Source organism: Callithrix jacchus, chromosome 6 (genome assembly GCF_049354715.1).
Source record: "Callithrix jacchus isolate 240 chromosome 6, calJac240_pri, whole genome shotgun sequence".
NCBI lineage: Eukaryota > Metazoa > Chordata > Mammalia > Primates > Cebidae > Callithrix > Callithrix jacchus.
In genome coordinates this window covers 26,728,892-26,748,758 of record NC_133507.1, presented here as the reverse complement: position 1 = coordinate 26,748,758, position 19,867 = coordinate 26,728,892, and the positions used below count along the sequence as shown (strand labels likewise).

The 19,867-nt window shown below is 47.0% G+C and overlaps 1 protein-coding gene across 4 annotated transcripts in view; it reads left to right on the top strand.

Moving 5' to 3' along the window:
• Positions 1–19,867, top strand: part of CEMIP (cell migration inducing hyaluronidase 1) — a 178,189-nt gene that overhangs the window by 94,236 nt on the left and 64,086 nt on the right. For all 4 annotated transcript variants that reach the window (XM_035303983.3, XM_054257295.2, XM_078326909.1 and 1 more), the window contains 8 exons: positions 1,401–1,510; positions 5,787–5,933; positions 6,783–6,921; positions 7,942–8,178; positions 12,173–12,352; positions 15,640–15,710; positions 16,938–17,033; positions 17,684–17,805. In XM_035303983.3, the coding sequence (XP_035159874.1) occupies positions 1,417–1,510; positions 5,787–5,933; positions 6,783–6,921; positions 7,942–8,178; positions 12,173–12,352; positions 15,640–15,710; positions 16,938–17,033; positions 17,684–17,805 (1,086 nt within the window). In that variant the 5' untranslated portion in view covers positions 1,401–1,416. The remainder of the gene's footprint in view (positions 1–1,400; positions 1,511–5,786; positions 5,934–6,782; positions 6,922–7,941; positions 8,179–12,172; positions 12,353–15,639; positions 15,711–16,937; positions 17,034–17,683; positions 17,806–19,867) is intronic.

Here is a 19,867-nt window from a genome sequence, read left to right as displayed (position 1 = left end):
TTATTAAGTTCCTGTCTTGAGGTTTACCTAGATAGATTCCCATATTAACCTTCTGTATGAGTAAAAGGAAAAAAAATAACAATAGCTTCAATAAATTTGAAGTTTAATAAACTAGAAGTTTAATTCAGGCTGGGCATGGTGACTCATGCCTATAATCCCAGCACTTTGGGATCACTTGAGGTCAGAAGCTTGAGACCAGCCTGGCCAACATAGTGAAACCCCATCTCTACTAAAAATACAAAAAGTAGTTGGGTGTGGTGGTGCATGCCTGCAGTCCCAGCTACTAAGGAGGCTAAGGCAGGAAAATTGTTTGAACCCAGGAGGTGGAGGTTGCAGTGAGCCAAGATCCTGCCACTACACTCTAGCCTGGGTAACAGAGCAAGACTCTGCCTCAAAAAAAAATAGTAAAATAGCTTAATTCTCTCAAAATAAAACAAGTCCATCATCCAGGGCTATTTTGGTTCTCCACAGGGTCAAGGCCTAAGTTTTCTCTCTGTTTGCACTGGCATCCTCAGTGCATGCATGGCCCCCACTGAATGGCCCAAGATAGCTGCTAAAAATCCAGCCATCACATCTTCCTTCCAGCTAGCAGGAAGGAGAAGGGAGAGAAGAAAGTCTCTCTGTGCTTCCTTTAAGGGAATTTCCTGGAATTCAGACACCATACTTCTGTTATATTGGCCAGAGCTGAATTCCAAGGCCACAAGTAATGGAGGCTGAGGACAAGGACAAGCAAGTGAGACTGAGGAATGTAATCTTTTTTCTGGGTAGCCATGTGCCCAGATAAACACCAGGGGTTTTGTTACTGAGGAAGGAGGAGAAAATGGATACTGGGGACAATTAGCTATCTTTGCCACACCTTCCTCCTAGATAGATAAGAAGAAGGTTTACAGCATGTAGGCATCTATATTTACATTTTCAATATTATCCAAGACTGGATTAGACACATAGACTGGTAACGTAAAAGCTAGAAAACAGCCAGTCCCCACCCTCAAAGATTAGAAAACTAAGATCCAGAGATTAAACAGATCATCTTCGATCACACAGCGAGTTGGTGGAATCTAATTTCCAGCTCATGTTCAGTAGGAGTACTTTTGTTCTGCTCTGTTTCTTGACTTGAGAAAAAAGCTTCATTCTGGAGGGGAGGGAGTTTGAGTGCCAAGGATGAAATTCCATCCATCACTCAGTCTCTGAGCTGCAGGACACGGGCAGGACAATGGGAGGGTTTTCATGCCCCGATCTGCCCTGGAGGTGAGGCTGCTGCACTGGAGCGTGGGCTGGCTGGCGTGTGCCCATTCTGGCACTGCCTGTCCTGTGTCTGTGTGTCTCCATGTCGGCCCTGTGTACTGATTGATTCCAGCCTGCTGAGGCTGCATGTCTGACTCGGTGTTCTTCTCTTTCAGGGAGCACACTGACAGGATGGGAGCTTCCGGGAGGCAGGAGTTCTCCTTCAAGGCCATGCTGACCATCAGCTGGCTCACTCTGACCTGCTTCCCTGGGGTGACATCCGCAGGTGAGCACTGCAAACACTTGGACTTCTGCATCTCATCATGCAAGGCACGGCCCCTCACTGGAGCAAGGCTGCTCTTGTGGGAGCTAGGAGGAGGAGCCGTGTGAGTGGGTCAGGGTGACTGGGCCCCGGCCTGGCCTTACTCAATTCCTTGGTCCCCAGCACGTTTCATCCTGGGCTTCAGTTTCATCATCCACAAAATGAAGGAGCTGGACTAGAATCAGGGGTTGCAAACGCAGTGTCTGCAGGAGCCAGGCACCTGATACAAATGAATGAAGCTCACCAGGTAGGGGCAGTGGTCAGATGGAGAGCTGAGGCCCTTTTATAGGGAAACACTTTTCTCTGTTCTAGCCGACCGTGAGGGACAGGGACAATGTTACCGTTTCAGAAGGGGTTCAGTGCTGTAATCTTATCACCATTGATTGCTCTTTTATTGATGCTCTTTTTATGTTCATTGAGCTTGATGATTTTCTATAATAAGAATAGAGAACCTTACACTGAATTTATATTTTGGTTTTTTTTTCACCCACTGATAGAAGAAAACAATCAATAACTAGTGAAATTCCTTCACTGTGATTTCTTAAAGAACTTTTCTGATTCTTAGGGGACATGTTCTTTTGAGACACGGTCTCACTCTGTTGCCTAGGCTGGAGTGAAGTAATATGATCACTGTTCAGTGCAGCCTCTACCTCCCTGGACTCAAGTGATTCTCTCATCTCAGCCTCCCTAGTAGCTGGGACCACAGGTGCATGCCACTATGCCTGGCTATTTTTAAAAATTTTTAGTAGAGACAGTGTCCCACTATATTGTCCAGGCTGGTCTCGAACTCCTAGGCTCAAGGGATCCTCCAACTTCAGTCTCCCGAAGTGCTGGGATTACAAGTGTGAGCCACCATGCCCAGCCAGTAGTCAGTATTTTAACTTTCCAGGCGATGATTGGCTGTATTACCTGAATTCATTCATTTGTCCTTTTCTCGTTTATTGAATTAACAAACACAAAGTGGGCATTGACTCTGTGCCAGGAACTGGGTTTGGGTCTATCTTTTAGGGTGGCTTACTCTAAAGGTGTCCCACCTTGGAGGGGTGCCCTCAGGTACTTCTCTTGATTGTTTCCTCCCACATCCTGGCACCTCTTTTGCTGTTTGCATATCAACCATGTGGAAAGGGGCTGAGCCTCTGGTTCCATCTGGCCTGTGCTTTTCTCTGACATCAGAGGGATGTAGACGCCAGCCCTTGCCATTCATGCTCCAAGTAGGTCGGGCTTGCACTCCCTCTCAATCCTGCTTCAAGCGGCACCTCCTGGGAAAGTGAGGGTGGTTGCCATGGTGATATTTCAGCGAAAGCCCTGGCCCTCTTTAGCCACTCACTGATTCATACAAATGAAAAACCACTGACACTGGCCTTCACCAACAGCAAAACGTCCAGCTGCAGAAAAGGAGTGTCCATTCAAGGCCAATCTTACATCTGCTGTGCTTCAGCTGTGGTATCAGAGCTTCTGGAGAGCGGGGATGTGTGCTCACACAGGTCAGACTGACCACCTCCAAATCCAAATGCAAACTATATTCAAACTGCTGCCCTTGGAGAGTGAAAAGGGCAGTCAGGATTGTCCTGGCAGATGTGGACTATGCAACCTCAAGGCTTTGTCCAGTGGAGTTGCAGTGGCTCCTTCCCAGCATGCTCATGGCTTCTTGCCCGGACTACTGCGATCCTCAGTTGGCCACATATGTTTCCCACATGGCTGGAAATTCACCACCTTCAAGCCTGATACTTTCGTCCAGGACTTGATGGAAGGAAGCCCAGCACCTCTGACTGGCCTCTCCTGGAAGCCAGCTAAGCACCTGACCCTGTCTGGAGACAAACCCAGCAGTGGGCTTCACAGCACAGCCGTCGTGACCACCCTTGGCTACTCTGTTTCACCGCAGAGAGCCCATCCCACCCCACCGCTGACTAGTCTGATCTTACGTTAAAATGGAAAGTCCACTGATGAGCAAGCCCACAATTGCCCCATTTTTTCCTTGTGTTGCCACTGTTTGAGCCCCTTGGCATTTACAATAGCTGGAAGAGCTACTTTGGTGAAACTCCAAAAAATGTGAAATTCTTTTCTTAATGGAAGAGATCCAAAGCCCGCACTACAGCTGACAGCAAGGCAGAGGGAGCCTAGAGGAGAGTTGTTATGGGGCTGGAAGTGGGGATGGGGGTGAGACCCAGCAAGCGGACACTGAGGACCTACACTCTGCTTTGCAGAGAAGAGAAGGGCCTTCAGGTGGGCAAACAGGACAACTCAGTGTGGGTATGGGGTCCGTATCTGGTGCTGTTGAGTGCAGATGAAGAGGGGACCCCATTCTAGGTTTCCTTGACATCTGTAAATATGGGACAGACACTCTTACTCTGGAGATGGCTGAATACAAACCAAGAAACATTTTGAAGTGACCTGCCCCTAATTGCACTGTATTAGTCCATTTTCTAGAGGCTGATCAAGATACTGAGGCCGGGTAATTTATAAAGAAAAAGAAGTTTGATGGATTCACAGTTCCACATGGCTGGGGAGGCCCCACGATCAAGGTGGAAGGCAGAAGACACATCTTACATGGCGGTGGACAAGAGAAAACAAGAAGGAAGTGAAAGGCGATTCCCCTGATAAAACCATCAGATTTTGTGAGACTTATTCACTACCAGGAGAACAGTGTGTGGGAAACTGCCCCCTTGATTCAATTATATCCCACTGGGTCCCTCCCACAACACGTGGGAATTATGGGAGCCACAATTCAAGATGAGATTTGGGTGGGGACACAGCCAAACCATATCATGCACTGATGCCAGAATCCCTCCCAGGGTTTGTGGCACCCTCTTCGCTCGAGAGACATAGCCTCTCCTAGGCTCCCTTCTGGGGGCCTGAGCTGTGAGCTTGCTTCCATTCCTTTCAGCACCTGCCCCAGAGCTTCTCATCGGAAACCTTGCCTTGCCATGGGCTTACCTGCCCATCACCTTCCCGCCTCCTCATCCCCATCTGGGGTTATTTTGAAAGTGACTGATTCATACTTCATACCCTTCTAGCCACAGGAAAAGAGGGGGCACTGGGGCTTGTTCTCGGAGCCACTTCATTCTCATCTTGTTTTGTCCATTGCCTCTTCCCACCTGTTTTCCCCTGAATTTTTCCATGCTATTGCTGGAGATTGTTCCAGTTTCTGTGACAGTGCCAGTCCTCCTCACTCAAGTCCACCTGGGGACACTGACGGATCAAACTTTATTAGCCATGGGAACACTGTGACTCCTCCCTGTGCTTCTACAGAGATCAGGGAGAAATGTCTCTGCAGTACCTACCCTGGGTCTTTCTAGGCTCAACTAAACATTCAGACTCATTAGGTGACCATATGTCATACTGGTTATCAGATTTTCTTGGAAAATATAGAATGGGACACACAGATGCCATCAGAGCAGCATCAGGCTCCTCTCTTCCATGGGAGTGGTCCTGGCAGTCTTCTGGACACCCATCCAGAAGCTATTCTCTTTGGCTCTCCAGGTGACAGCTCAGGTGAGAGGAAATAAGACTGTCACTGGACAAGTGTGGAGACCACTGTGTCTTAGAGACTTCATGCACCCCTGGAGCCAGTAGCAACTCCATAGATGTAACTTCCAGGATTCTCACAAAATGTGCCATTATAAGAGTCACTGCTCTCAGGGAAGGCTAGAGTGTGACAACTCCACCAGGTATAAATATAAACTATAGTTCCTCCCAGTTTAGATGCCATTCACCAATCAGCGGTCACTTTTGTTATAAAGAATGTTGCTAGGTAACAATTTATATAATACTGTCTTTCTCAGGTTTCCAGTGGAACAGAGCTAGAAAATTAACCAAAGGTCTAATTCTCATGCAGAAAGGGAAAGAGCTTTATTAGCTACTCAAACACTGCTTTCCAGAAGACAGAATGTCTTAGAATCTGAGTAGTCTAGGTAAATCATTGCATAACTTTAGAGCTTTGAATGTCCCAAGAAGTCATTAGGTCTACCCTTTATTTTGTAAATGGGGAAACTGAACCCAGAAAAGCGAACTGACTTATTCACAGATACGTGATAAATATACATGCAAAATATGTGACTGGTCGCCAAGGTTCCGGCCTCTTATGTCAGGAGGTCTCTCAGCTCTCTAGGGTCTTGCTTTTAGCTCTAACAGAGAGGAGGCAGGGGCCTTAAAGGTGCATGGGAGCCCCCTTTTGGCCTGTAGCATTCTTGCTTGGCAAGGCTGGTAGATGGGAGCAGTGACATCTCTCTGTCCTTGGCAGTGGCTGCTGGGTGCCCTGATCAGAGCCCAGAGCTGCAACCCTGGAACCCTGGCCATGACCAAGACCACCATGTGCATATCGGCTGGGGTAGGACACTGCTGCTCACTTCTTCTGCCACTGTCTATTCCATCCACATCTCAGAGGGAGGTAAGCCAATCTCTCTCTGCTCCTCCCCCTTCCCTCCACTGCTTCAGAGCTTAGCAGATAGGATGCAGGTTGCCATGAACTCAGATGGACAGAATAAACATCACATGCTTTGGGTTCGTGTTGGCATTCCGTTGTTTGAGATAACCATCAGCTCAGAGCTGTTAGGAATGGCTCCTTGGAGGTTCAATCTTAGTGAGAGGAGCATTTGTAGAAGAAACACCTTATTGGTGTTTTGAGTAATTCTGCTTATCTTTTCTTTAGAGGCCTGGTCACTGAATGCGGTACATGCAGTGATGGCATTTGACCAGATAGGTGTTATTTACACATTGCAAAGCAGAGAGCAAGAAAAGTAATTACAGCCACCCTCTCTATCTGTGGGTTTTGCATTCATGAATTCAACCAATCCCAGATTGAAAATATTCCACAAAATCTGCATCTGCACCAAACATGTACAGACTTTCTTCTGGTCATTATTCCTAAAAATACTGTTTGACAACTATTTATACAGTATTTACATTAGATTAGGTACCATAAGCAATCTAGAGATGATTTCAAGTATATGGGAGGATGTGCATAGGTTAGGTGCATATATGCAAATGCTGTGCCCTTTGATATCAGGATTGGAGGATCCATGGAGCTTGGTATCTGTGGGAGGTGCTAAAATCAATTCCCTTCAGATACTGATGGATGACTGTGCTTGTAAGCACACCAAGCATAGGAATGTTTGAAAGATGTGCCTTTTTGCCTGCCCCAGTGAGATGGGGGTGCTTAGGGAGTCTGCCTTGGCTCTAATATAAGCTTACCCTTAACACTGTGTTCTTAACCCTTCCCCCAATGCTACGTCTTCAGGCAAGCTAGTTGTTAAAGACCATGATGAGCCAATTGTTTTGCGAACCAGGCACATCCTGATCGACAACGGAGGAGAGATGCATGCTGGGAGTCCCCTCTGCCCTTTCCAAGGCAATTTCACCATCATTTTGTATGGAAGGTGGGTAGACCACTCCTACAGATCAATTGCTACCCATGGATCTGACAAGGGGGAGGCTTTACAAGATGGAGGGGAAGGCAAGAGAGCAAGCCTTGCCTGTAAGATAGGAATCCCAGATGGGGATCATGAACAAGAAAGACGTGGTGACTTGGGATGGAGAAGTCCATGAGGCATATTACATATAGTGGCCTGGATGCTATACTTGTTTTAGAGATGGGCCTGCCATCCTTTCTGCCGCCTTCCAATCATGTTATGTTCAGGGAGGCTTGGCAAGTGTTTATATAATAGGCTATGATGGACAAGATACAAGAAGATTTCATGTGGTACCTGCCCCTGGCTGTGTTCCCTCTTTAAACAGTTGAGAGCGTTAAGAAGTGATAGCCAGGAATGCACAAGGGGGTGCAGTGCATGTCCACGTGATTCTGCGTCTGATATGGACCAAAACATCAAACACTTAGAACTGAAAGGGAAACACGCCAACCTGTGAACTAATCATTGGCACTTCAGCTTGGCCCTCAGGGCTTTATTTTGGTCTGGCTTAGGTAGATCGGGTTGCTAATGTTTTTGCTGCCATTGTTGTTTTGAGACAGAGTCTTGCTCTTTGGCCCAGGCTGGAGGGTAGTGGCATGATCTCAGCTCACCACAACCTCTGCCTCCTGGTTCAAGCAATTCTGGTGAGTCAGCCTCTGAAATAGCTGGGACTACAGGTGTGTGCCACATTGCCTGACTGATTTTTGTATTTTTAGTAGAGATGGAGTTTCACCGTGTTGGCCAGGCTGGTCTCGAACTACTGATCTTAAGTTATCTGCCCACCTGGGCCTCACAGTGCTGGGATTACAGGCATGAGCCACCGTGCCCAGCCATTAGTGTTATTTTTACTGACCTAAGTGATGAAAGTGTGACTAGCTCTATGGTGGCCATGGTGGGGGTCAGCGAGGTGTGACTCCTAGGTTCCCTCTCGGTTCAGCATCCAGCCAAAGGATGTGCCAGCCAACTTTGGGGACTTGTTTTCTCTTGTAGGGCTGATGAAGGTATTCAGCCGGATCCTTATTACGGTCTGAAGTACATTGGGGTCGGTAGAGGAGGCACTCTTGAGTTACATGGACAGAAGAAGCTCTCCTGGACATTTCTGAACAAGACCCTTCACCCAGGTGGCATGGCAGAAGGAGGCTATTTTTTCGAAAGGAGCTGGGGCCATCGCGGAGTCATTGTTCATGTCATCGACTCCAAATCAGGCACAGTTATCCATTCTGACCGGTAAGGTTTGCCTTCACTTAAACGTATACTCATTCATTCAGAGTACACTTACTGAGTGTGCTCCCTGGCCAGGTGCCACTCTAGGTGTTGAGAGAACAGCAATCAATGAAACAGATGGGAATCCCTGCCTTCAAGGAGTCCTGTCCTTCCCCAGGTGTTTGCCTAATAATGCTGAATTAATGAGGAGCAAGCATGCACACATATGTACACACAACATAGTTTCAGATCGTGATCATTGGTAGTAGGCGGGGGAAAGACAGTGAGATGCTAGAGTGTAACTAGGGAAGACCACTTTAGATAGGGTGGTCAGGGAAAGGCAGTGTAAAGAAGCAACATTTGAGCTGAGAAATGCAGGGTATATGTCAGGGAAAGAGTGTTCAAGACAGAGAGCAAGTGCAAAGGACCAGTGGTATGAAAAGGCATGACATTCTCAAAGGACGGGAAGACCGCCAGAGCCACAGGAGCACAGTGGGTAGTGGAAGAGCAGCACACAGTCACATCACATGGGAGTCACAAATCCGGGCAGGGCAGGACCTTGTAGGCCGCGATGAGGAGGTGGTTTTTCTTCTAAGTGGGAAGCAAAGTCACTGAAAGCCTTTAAGAGGGGCATAATCTGATTTAAAATAATGTTCTGGCTGCTGTTGGTAAAGATTGGTTTTAATCATGGAGGCAAAAGCAAAGACCTTGCAGGGGGTTAGGAAGCTTCTCCTGTGGTCTAGGCAGGACATGGTGGTGGTGAAGACCTGGAAGCAATGGCGGTTAGTGGGTGTACCTGAGAGATGTTTGGAGGGCAACATGGGCAGGTGTAAGCTGGCAGATTCTGCCGAGGCTAGACCTGCCCTACAATCCCAGGGGTTTTCATCCTGGCCCTACAGAGGGAAGGACAGAGGTGGGGTAGACAAGTAGAGACAGAGCTATCCTGGGGCTGCTGGGGGAGGGAGTCAGGCGCATTCCTCAAGAACAGGGTCCAAGCCATGGGTGTCACCATGAAGGCAGCAGGAGCCAGCTGCAGTCAGGGGCAGGGTGGGCAAGAACTAAAGAGCTTGCCGGTGCTCACAGACACCCAACCTTGCCGGTAAATATTAGTAGCTATAATGCAGTCACTAGACTTTCTCCCTGCAAAACACCGTTCATCACTTCACCTGTCAAATGTACTTTGATCTTCATCAAAATTCTGTGAGGAAGGTTCTGTCATTATCCACCTTAAACAGTTGAAAGCACTGAGGCTCACAGGGCTAAGTTTACTCAGCCACAAGATTGAAAAGTGTTGGAGATGGGATTCAAACCCAGGTGTGCCTGTATCGCCTCTATGGGCTGCCTGGTGACAGCCATTTGCCTTGTCCTGAGCCTGAGCTAGCCTGAGCCTATAGATAACAGCTGATGCCTTGATTGACACAAAGTATGTCAGAGAGCCCTTGCCTTCATAGTAGAGAGGATGGCCTCTTCAATTGTGCACTGATCTTTTTGGTGCTGTATTTTAAGTAAGTACAACACTGTGACTTGAGAGATCCAATTTAAAGTTTATGTACTAGCCTGATAATGAGAAGTGATCTGGACAGAGGCTGTGGAGATGGCATGGACAGAACGCCTGCTTGTTGCAAATATCTTTTACCTAAAGTATGTGCTGGAGGCCTCAATAATGTGATAGATAAATGTGTATGAGTAAAGATATTAGGGCCGGGAGTGGTGGCTCATGGCTGTAATCCCAGCACTTTGGGAGGCCAAGGCAGGTGGATCACAAGGTCAAGAGATTGAGACCATCCTGGTCAACATGGTGAAATCCAGTCTCTACTAAAAATACAAAAAAACTTAGCTGGGCATGGTGGCACATGCCTGTAATCCCAGCTACTCGGGAGGCTGAGGCAGGAGAATTGCCTGAACCCAGGAGGCGGAGGTTGCTGTGAGCCCACATCACCGCATTGCACTCCAGCCTGGGTAACAAGCACAAAACTCCATCTCCAAAAAAAAAAAAAGATATTAATAAGCACATACATGCACACAGGTAAATGCAGGCTGAGAAGGTTACAGGAAGGCCAGGCGCAGTGGCTCACGCCTGTAATCCTAGCACTTTGGGAGGCCGAGGTGGGTGGATCACGTGAGGTTAGGAGTTCAAGACCAGCCTGGCCATCAGGGTGAAAGTCCATCTTATAAAATAAAATAAAATAAGATAAGATAAAATAAAATAAAATAAAAAGAAGGTTACAGGAGCAGGAACTTAGGTCAGCTCTTGAAAGGTAGTAGGTGTTTGATCAGGTAGAGAAAAGGAGAGAAGGAATGATGAAGGCAGAGTGGGCTAGTGGGGTGGTCACTGGGCACCGAGAAGCACTCAGCTTGCAGCAGAGCTTTCTGGGGAGGGACAGTGGAGGGTTTGCAAGGTGAGGTGGGGTTGGACCAGATTGTGCCAACAGTTGAAAACAAGTGTGAGGACCCAGGAGCACCTATCTAGCTACACCAGTACCAACACTGTTTTTCTTTTCCAGAAACCCCCTTAAATTATTTTTCCAGATTCACTTTAGAACTATGTTCCTTAAGTTCCAAGACATATTCTTTAGGAATTTCCATCATAATTGCACAAAATCTTTATCCTTACATGGGGGAAAGTTGGAGTCATTACAAAATTGTGTCTTTGCTTCATAAATTCTTCTCACCAGAGGTACAGATTTTCTGTGTATGATTTTTATTTTGTGAATATTTTATGTGTATGAGTATAGGTTATCTGTTAATTTGGAGATGATCAGTTCTTACTATTATGAGATCTGCTGTGTAACATTGCACAATACTATACAGTACACTTAAAATTTTAAGAGGGTAGATCTCAAGGTAGGTGTTCTTACCGCAATAAAGTAAAATAATTTTTAAAAAGTAAATGGGAGAAAATAGCAATGCAACAACATTTGCAATACTCAAATATTATGTGACTGCTACTGTGTGAATCAGAGATTATATTTTAATGATTCTAAGATGCGTTATCATAAGAATCCTTAACAGGTCAATAAATAAACTTTCTTTTTTTTTTTTTTTTTTTAATAAAGACAGGGTTTCACCATGTTGGTCAGGCTGGTCTTGAACTCCCGACCTCAGGTGGTCTGCCCGCCTTGACCTCCAAAGTGCTTGGATTACAGGCATGAGCCACCATGCCCAGCCAATAAATAAACTTTAAATTGGATCTCTGCAAGTCTCTTTGCAAGCTGCTCTGGGGTGGGATAAGGGATTTAGGATACTCTCCATGTCATCTCCAGGAATTCTGAGATTGCTGTTTTAGTCTGGATCAAAGATACACATTCCTAACGCCCTAGCTATCTGAACTATCTCTAAAAGCCAGGCTCTTGCAAGAGGCATGATCCTCTGCCTCCAGGATGAAAGGGGAATACCAAAAGTCCTAGACCTCAAGTATGTGACCCACTCAACACCCTGGAGCCTGAAGTCTCCACTGGTACAATCATTTCTTTGGCATTTTACTCAGCGAATGAACATTATGGTCAAATCCCTTCTGCTTGGATATCATTGTATGGTATGCAAAATAATTAAACTTACTTGTTCTTTAAAGAAGCGGCTTCCTTCTTTTTTTTTTTTTTGAGACGGAGCTTCGCTCTTGTTACCCAGGCTGGAGTGCAATGCCGCGACCTCAGCTCACCGCAACCTCCGCCTCCTGGGTTCAGGCAATTCTCCTGCCTCAGCCTCCTGAGTAGCTGGGACTATAGGCATGCACAACCGTGCCCAGCTAATTTTTGTGTTTTTAGTAGACACGGGGTTTCATCTTGTTGACCAGGATGGTCTCGATCTCTTGACCTCATGATTCACCCACCTCGGCCTCCCAAAGTGCTGGGATTATAGGCGTGAGCCACCACGCCCGGCCGCAGCTTCCTTCTTTAAGAATTGCAGACCCGGGGATCTCGGATAGCATGTTAGCTGTTGCAGCACAGGCTTGTGCTTAGAGCTCTCTTTTTTGACTGCTGTCAAGACTATTCAAATCTCTTCTCTCCACCCTTTTTAGATTTGACACCTATAGATCCAAGAAAGAGAGTGAACGTCTGGTCCAGTATTTGAACGTGGTGCCCGATGGCAAGATCCTTGCTGTTGCAGTGAATGATGAAGGTTCTCGAAATCTAGATGACATAGCCAGGAAGGCGATGACCAAATTGGGAAGCAAACACTTCCTACACCTTGGGTTTAGGTACTGCCCCTCACTTCGGCCGCCACTGGGCTCTGGAATACTGAAGCCACCCTATCCTACTGAGAATGTACCTTTCCCATCTCCTGTCCCCACAGCCACACCATCCTGAATGACCTAGTGGATGCAGGGATTGACATCTGCATTTGATATGTTTGGAAATTATTCTTAAAGAAAGCTTGTTTTTTCTTACAAGCATAGTTCATTCATAAAACACAAAAGCTCTCTGTTTATATGAGCTCGTTCATTCAGCCAGCCACTTACAAAATGCTACCTGAGCACCTACTGTGTGCAACAGCCATGTCTCTGATGCGCAGCTAATATTCATTTTCCCTTTGGGAAGGGGCTCATGTCATGGTGTGGGGATTGGCAGACAGTTTTTGAGAAATTCTGTGAAGTGTCTCCGCTGAGCCAAATGCCCAAGGAGAAGCGGCCCTTTGCCATGTTCTAGTGTGTGCTGTGTTTGCCTTGGAGTGCAGCATCATGTCTGACATTGGCATGCATGCACATCGGCACCAGGAGGGGGCTGGTGGCCCCATAGTAAACACGCCTTTTTAGAAAAATCTAATTTAAAGTTCCGGGATACATGTGCAAGACGTGCAGGTTTGTTGCACAGGTAAACGTGTGCCATGGTGGTTTGCTGCACCTATCAACCCGTCATTAAGCCCAGCATGCATTAGCTGTTCTGATGCTCTCCCTCTCCCTACCCCACTCTGCCAGGCCCCTCCCTGTGTGTTGTTCCCCTCCCGGTGTCCATAGCAGAAACGCCTTTTTGTCATGTTGAATCAAATCTGGGCTCAGTGGAAAGTTGAGGTTATCTGTCCCATGGCCGTTTGGAGATTACCATGCTCCTCCCTTCAGCTTCCCACTTCTGGGGGCAAGAGGAGAGGCAAGCCAGAGACTTTTCTGGGCTTGGAGCAAAGCAGTTTTGCTGGCTAAGCAGAAACGCCCTGGGCTAGGGAGGGGTGCTGCAGGTTCCAGTGTGCATTCCGACAGCCCAGAGACAACTTCTCCTGGACGGGAAACTCGAGCAGGAAACTTTAGCAGCCAAAGATGACAATGATACCTTGGAATCATAAGGCTCCTTTGTCTGGAAATATTAATTGCACTTCCATTCTGTTGTTTTATAAATCAAAAGGCCAGTCTATTAATTTACAGTGAGCTAGAAACACCAGGGAACTGACTACTTAGAGCCTCAGCAGCAGAAGAAAGTGGCTGAGGGCCCAAGTTCTGGCATCCGGTGGCCTGAGTTTGAGCCTGGGTTGCGCCTCCTAGGAGGGGTGACTGCAGGCAAAGGACTCATTCTCTGCCTGGTCCTACGTCTGTAAAATGGGATAATTAAATGTGATAATATGAGCAAAATATTTGTCATCACGTCTGGCACAGAATAAGCACTCCAGAAATGTTAGCAACTATTTTCTCCTTATAAACAAGAGCCACTGGAAAGACGGGCACTCACCATCTTTTGCCCATCTGTTCAAATGGGTAAAGGAGGTACGTAGGCAGAAATCACATTTCCACGCCTCATTTGTATAGAGACACTCTTCGAGTGAGAAACTTAAAGGCATCTAAAATTAGTAGGAGAACTGAGACTTGGACCCTTCATTTGTTCACCCATTCGAGAAATGGTTATTGAACACATAAGGTGGGAGATACCTGGTTAGACCAGGTGTTCTGAGCTCTCAGAGGAAGGCAGATGTGAATGGAAATTGATGATGAGGCATGAGAGCAAGAGAGTGGGCAAGGGGAGTTTCGTGCAGACACACGCGTGAGGATGAGGCCCAGCAGGTCCCATAGAGAGACCAGAAGCTTTGGAGGCCAAGGGGCAAAAGAGTGGCTCTCCCGAAGAAGGTGGGGATGGCCAGGCAGTGGCAGTATGCGAGAGAGGGCAAGGGGTAAGAGGTGAGGCTGGAGGGTGGGGGCAGAGGGCCTTTGACTGTGCCAACGAGTTGGACTTTATTCAAAGGGCAATGGGGAGCTACTGAAGGTTTTAGGCAGGAGAGTGGGCAGTCAAATCCCCAGCCTCGGTTAAACACCATTCAGCAGTGACCCACTTTCCAAGACAAGAGACCAAAACAATAATGAGAGCCATTCAGCACGAAAATCGATTGATAGCTTATAGTGAGAGAGAGCTACTGTGGAGGAGGAAAACCTCTTTCCTTCTACTCTTCTAAGTCCTTGGCTGGAGCACCAGTAACAAATCGCTGATTAACAGGAGAACAGCACACAAACATATTTCAGATGGCAAGTTTTACACGACATGGGAACCTTCATGAGGAAACCAGGACCCAAAGAAACAGTTAAACTGAGTGTCGGTACACAAGGTTTGATGAAGCGGAGAGTTGTGGGGAAATGTGATAGGACAGAATTGAGCCAAGCACAGTAAACAGGGAAAACTTAGCATGGTCTGTTCCTGCAGATTCCTCTTGGCTTCCTTCTGCCTTTGGGAATCGGAGACTATGCTGTCGTGACTATCCTACCGTGACTGACTACCCTAGCCATCTGCCTTTGGGGATAAGGAAGGCCCCTCTCACATAAGGGTTTTGGACCTGCTTCAGGGGAAAGTCAGAAACTCCTTCCTGCCATTTCTCAAATTCCATGAGCTTGAAGTATTCAATATGCCAAGCTGCCATTTTTGGGGGTAGCATCTCCTGAACCCCACTATTGCATTAGGCATAATACAAAATGCCTAAGACAAATGGGGTAAGAAAACCTTCCTGCCCTAAAGCAGCAGATGCTTGCATGAAGGAAAGATGGGTGTACAATTTTTCAAAACCTTAGATCTTCTTTTTCACCTTCCCTCCCCATTAACAAGAGACATTTCTCTCCTTTCCAAGGCCCAAGGCAGATGGTCAGTCACGTTAGCCTCTGATATTTTCCTCGAGCTCAACTCCAGGGGAGCTGAGCATGTTCTCTCTTGGAATGTGTTTTCCTAAAGGTATCCAGGCACTTGCTCTGGGACATAACTGAGCTTGGCAGGTGGTGTGGTAGGTCTGTTGGCTTGTTTGTTTATTTGTGATTCATACTCCCATCTTCTGCCAGAATGGAGCTGAACAGGCTCACAAGAAGCAGACACCAGGCAGGCCAGGCAGCGGCTTGCAAAGAAAGGTGCTTCTCCTTCTGGAGAAGAGAAGCCCAGAGAGTGAATGAATTTCCCCCAAACAGCAGGGAGGGACGGAAGGATGCTCTTCAACCTGATGCTGCTTCAACTCTGCCCTCCCCCCACCCCACACCCCGTGCAGGTTCAGACTCGTGAATAACTTTACTCTTTGTTTTCTTCTTTTTTTCAGACACCCTTGGAGTTTTCTAACTGTGAAAGGAAGTCCATCTTCTTCAGTGGAAGACCATATTGAATATCATGGTAATGAATAGCTGACTAGAGGCCTGATTCCCTCCAGTGTGTCTCTGACCAAGTGTTGCAGGGTTTTGCTGAACAGCCCACTTTTCTCCGAGCATGAATGCCCAGCTCCCAACACCTAGATGAGTGAGCAGACACTTAACTGGCCACCTTACATGGATGTGGCAAAGAGCTGGCCCAAGGCCCATCACTTGCGATAATATTTACCTTTTCATGAAAGTCTTCATTGCTTAATCTAAAACCTAGAAGTGGCATAGAAAAGATGAGAATTCAGTGGCTCACGCCTGTAATCCCAGCACTTTGGGAGGCCGAGGCAGGTGGATCATGAGGTCAAGAGATTGAGACCATCCTGGTCAACATGGTGAAACCCCGTCTCTACTAAAAATACAAAAAAGTAGCTGGCATGGTGGCGCGTGCCTGTAATCCCAGCTACTCAGGAGGCTGAGGCAGGAGAATTGCCTGAACCCAGGAGGCGGAGGTTGTGGTGAGCTGAGATGGTGCCATTGCACTCCAGCCTGGGTAACAAAAGCGAAACTCCGTCTCAAAAAAAAAAAGAAAGGATGATAAGTGGGATAGACCCAACAAGGGTGGTACTTTAAGAGCTAAAACCAGGCCGGGTGCAGTGACTCACGCTTGTAATCCCAGCTCTTTGGGACGTCGAGGCAGGCGGATCAGGAGTTCGAGGCCACCCTGGCCAATATGGTGAAACCTGGTCTCTACTCAAAATAAAAAAAATTAATAAAAGTAAATTAGCCAGGCATGGTGGCTGGTGCCTGTATTCCCAGCTACTTGGGAGGAGATCACGCCAGTATACTCCAGCCTGGGCTACAGAGTGAGGGTCCATCTCAAAATAAATTCTAAAAAGAGCTAAAACGACACTTTAGATGGGCTTTCAGGACACAGTGGGAGCCTCCTTTGCCCAGCGCAGGCTGAGGGCAGTGCCGCAGCTCTAACGCCCAGGAGGAATTCAGCCCGTGAGACATGCTAGAGCTCTACAATCTGAATTTGTTCGGAGGCTGGAACTAAACTTTCAAAATGGACACAAAAGAATGGACAATAATCTGTTTCCCAAGTGAATTAACATCTTGATTTTCTTTTATTTACCTAAAAAAATATTTGTAAATAAATGAGTCAGTGTCCGTGTGTGTAGGGGGTTTCCTTGCCTTGGAATTACAACTTTTTGAGTCTGGGGGCCTGTCCAGTTCCTAAAGCGTCTGGTTTCTCTGACAGGACACCGGGGCTCTGCCGCTGCCCGAGTATTCAAATTGTTCCAGACTGAGCATGGCGAATACTTCAATGTTTCTTTGTCCAGCGAGTGGGTTCAAGGTGAGGCGTCTCAGACAACTTGGTGACACTAACACTGGGACAGAAGACCAGAAATCAGTGTCTTTGCTATAAGAACTAGATTTGTCTCATAGCAGTCGGACCACTGTAACTTTTGCAGGATCAACCAAAAATGTGCAGCTGAGAGTTGTCTTTAATTAATCAAGCCACTTTAGCCCATAACCCAAAAGGGTGTTCTCCCCTGGTTAAGATTTGAATTTCATCTCAGCTGGGGTCTGTGGCATTCAGCTTAGTTCACAGAATATCTTTGATGTGCCAGGCAATGGCACTGAACAGGAAACACAGGTAGGAACGGAACCTGCCCCTCAAATAGCCCACACGCAGGGACTCCAGAAAACAGCAATCCCAGTTGCAGTCCTTGGATGATGGATTTACAGATGGGTTTTCTTTTCTCTTTATTTGCTTTTGCGATAACCAAGAATATAAATTTTACATTAAGAGAAACTCATTTTTTTAATTAAAACATGGGAGAATAGGCAGATTGTTGAGAGCCACCCAAGCCCCAGCCTGGTGCAACCACGGACACAAAATATTCAGTTCCCGGTGTGCCAAGGATGCCAGGAGACCACATTGAGTGTGACTTGCCCTCACAGGTAACTTCTGTCTGACTCTGCTGTTTGCTTTTTGCCTAGATGTGGAGTGGACGGAGTGGTTCGACCACGATAAAGTATCTCAGACTAAAGGTGGGGAGAAAATCTCAGACCTCTGGGCAGCTCACCCGGGAAAAATCTGCAATCGTCCTATTGATATACAGGTACCAAACTCACAGCAAAAATAGAAAATAGAAATGTGCTGTTTTGAAGAAAACTCTATAGATTACAGACATTCTTGTCACTTGGGTGTTGTGATTGTCATGGCCCTCCTGTGAGGTAAGTCAGCCGAAGAGTCCCGCACCCACTTCAGAGACTGAAGCGGAGGCTTGCTATCTGTCCAAGAGTGAGGGCTGATTCTCTCCTGAGTCCAGCTTCTGAGTTCTTTCTCTTTAACGTGCTTCTTCAGCCATGGCTGAGAGTGCCCCCGCCGCAGGGATGGGTTTGGCCTGCCCAACCTCACTTCCCAGTTGATTTCCTTAGGGACCTTGAGTGCACAGGATGCAGCTAGGATTTGGGGTACAGGCCAGGCCAGCCCAGATGGAGAACACACGCACAGCCTTGTTCTTGACTGAGCTAAATCAAAGCCAGCATTCATGGAATGGACAGTGTTTGCTCAAAATCTTCACTTGGAGTTAATTCCATCTGAAGGGGACCTTGATGTTCTCGGCTGCATCCAGAAAGTGTTGAGTAAATACACGGCCTCATAATTCACCAGCTAAGCCAGTGGGGTACTGAGCGTTGGGCACAACAGGAGAGGCAGGAGAAATAGGCAAGGTAAATGAGACTCACTTCCTTATGCCCAGTCTTGTTCTAAGACAAGATCTGAGGCTGCTTAAATGCTTGATGGAGAATTAGAAGCCACTGGAGCCAGGCTCAGTAGATCATGCCCATAATCCCAGCACTTTGGGAGGCCGAGGTGGGCAGATCATTTGAGGTCAGGAGTTAGAGACCAGACTGCCCAACATGGTGAAATCCCCTCTCCACTAAAAATATGAAAAAAAAAAAAAAAATCACCTTGGCATAGTGGTGGGTGCCTGTAATTCCAGCTACTTGGAGGGCTGAGGCAGGAGAATTCCTTGAACCCAGGAGGTGGAGGTTTGCAGTGAGCTGAGATAGCACCACTGCACTCCAGCCTGGGTGACAGAGCAAGACTCCGACTCAAAAAAAAAAAAAAAAAAAAAAAAAAACTGGCATTTGAGAAAGGCCATCCCCGCCCACATTACCTCCTTTAGCCAATAAAAATAGCGACCACATGTGTACAACACTTTTTCCTAGAATCTTGAAGCTCAAGTCCCAGGTCAGCTCGGGTCCCAGGCCATCTGTCTGCTTTCAGCCAGCTGCGCCATCCTGGGCAGAACTAACTTCTACCCTCTGCGTTGCATCGTAGGAAGGACCACGTATCCAAGGGAGGATCCTCTGTTCTGCACTTAGCAAAGGCTGGAGAAAACTTTCTCATTCTTTGGCTAAGGCTCTTTCCTTCACATGGTTTCGATGTTATTGAGAAGGATTTACCCAGATTAAGTTGCAAGTCGCAGATTCTCCTTGGGTCCAACAGAATCAAAAAGCACTGATCCCCCATAGCACATACTTTCCAGATTTAATTTTAATTTTCTCTCGTAACCTTGAACATTCCAGCTTTAATTCTGAAATAGCCATAATCTTATCCCTCCAGTTCACTTGACCACAGGAAGTCTAGCTCTTTAGCAATATCCCCTCTCCAAAGACTTCTGGAAATGCTCAAGGAATGCTTACATGGTCTACAAATCTCTCCTGGTGTTTGCTCGGCCAGCCGCCTGGCTCCAGACACTGTTGATTGGAAGACCACCTCTCAGTGCCAGGAAAACAGCGTTTCTTAGACATTTCCCATTCTTGCATTTACTTTGCTCTTAGCACAGATGCAGGCGCTTCCTTGAGTGTCCCAAAACACACAATTAAACCAAGGCTGAGAGCTCCGTAAGCCAAGACCCATCGTGGGGACCCAACCCTACCCTCCGTAACTATTAGTCTGTTGCCATATTGCAAGACCTAGTTCTCTTCCAACGAAAAGAGTCCCCTTGGCAAGACATTCCCCGAGTTCAAGTTCTTCATTATTTGAGGTCCAGAGAATAAAAGACCCAACAGCAGTGTGGTCCCCTACTCAGGGGCTTAGGCCAGTCTTCCCACAATGAAAGCATTCAGAACTCCCAATTCCATAATAAGACCTTTGGATTTTTCTTGGCAAAA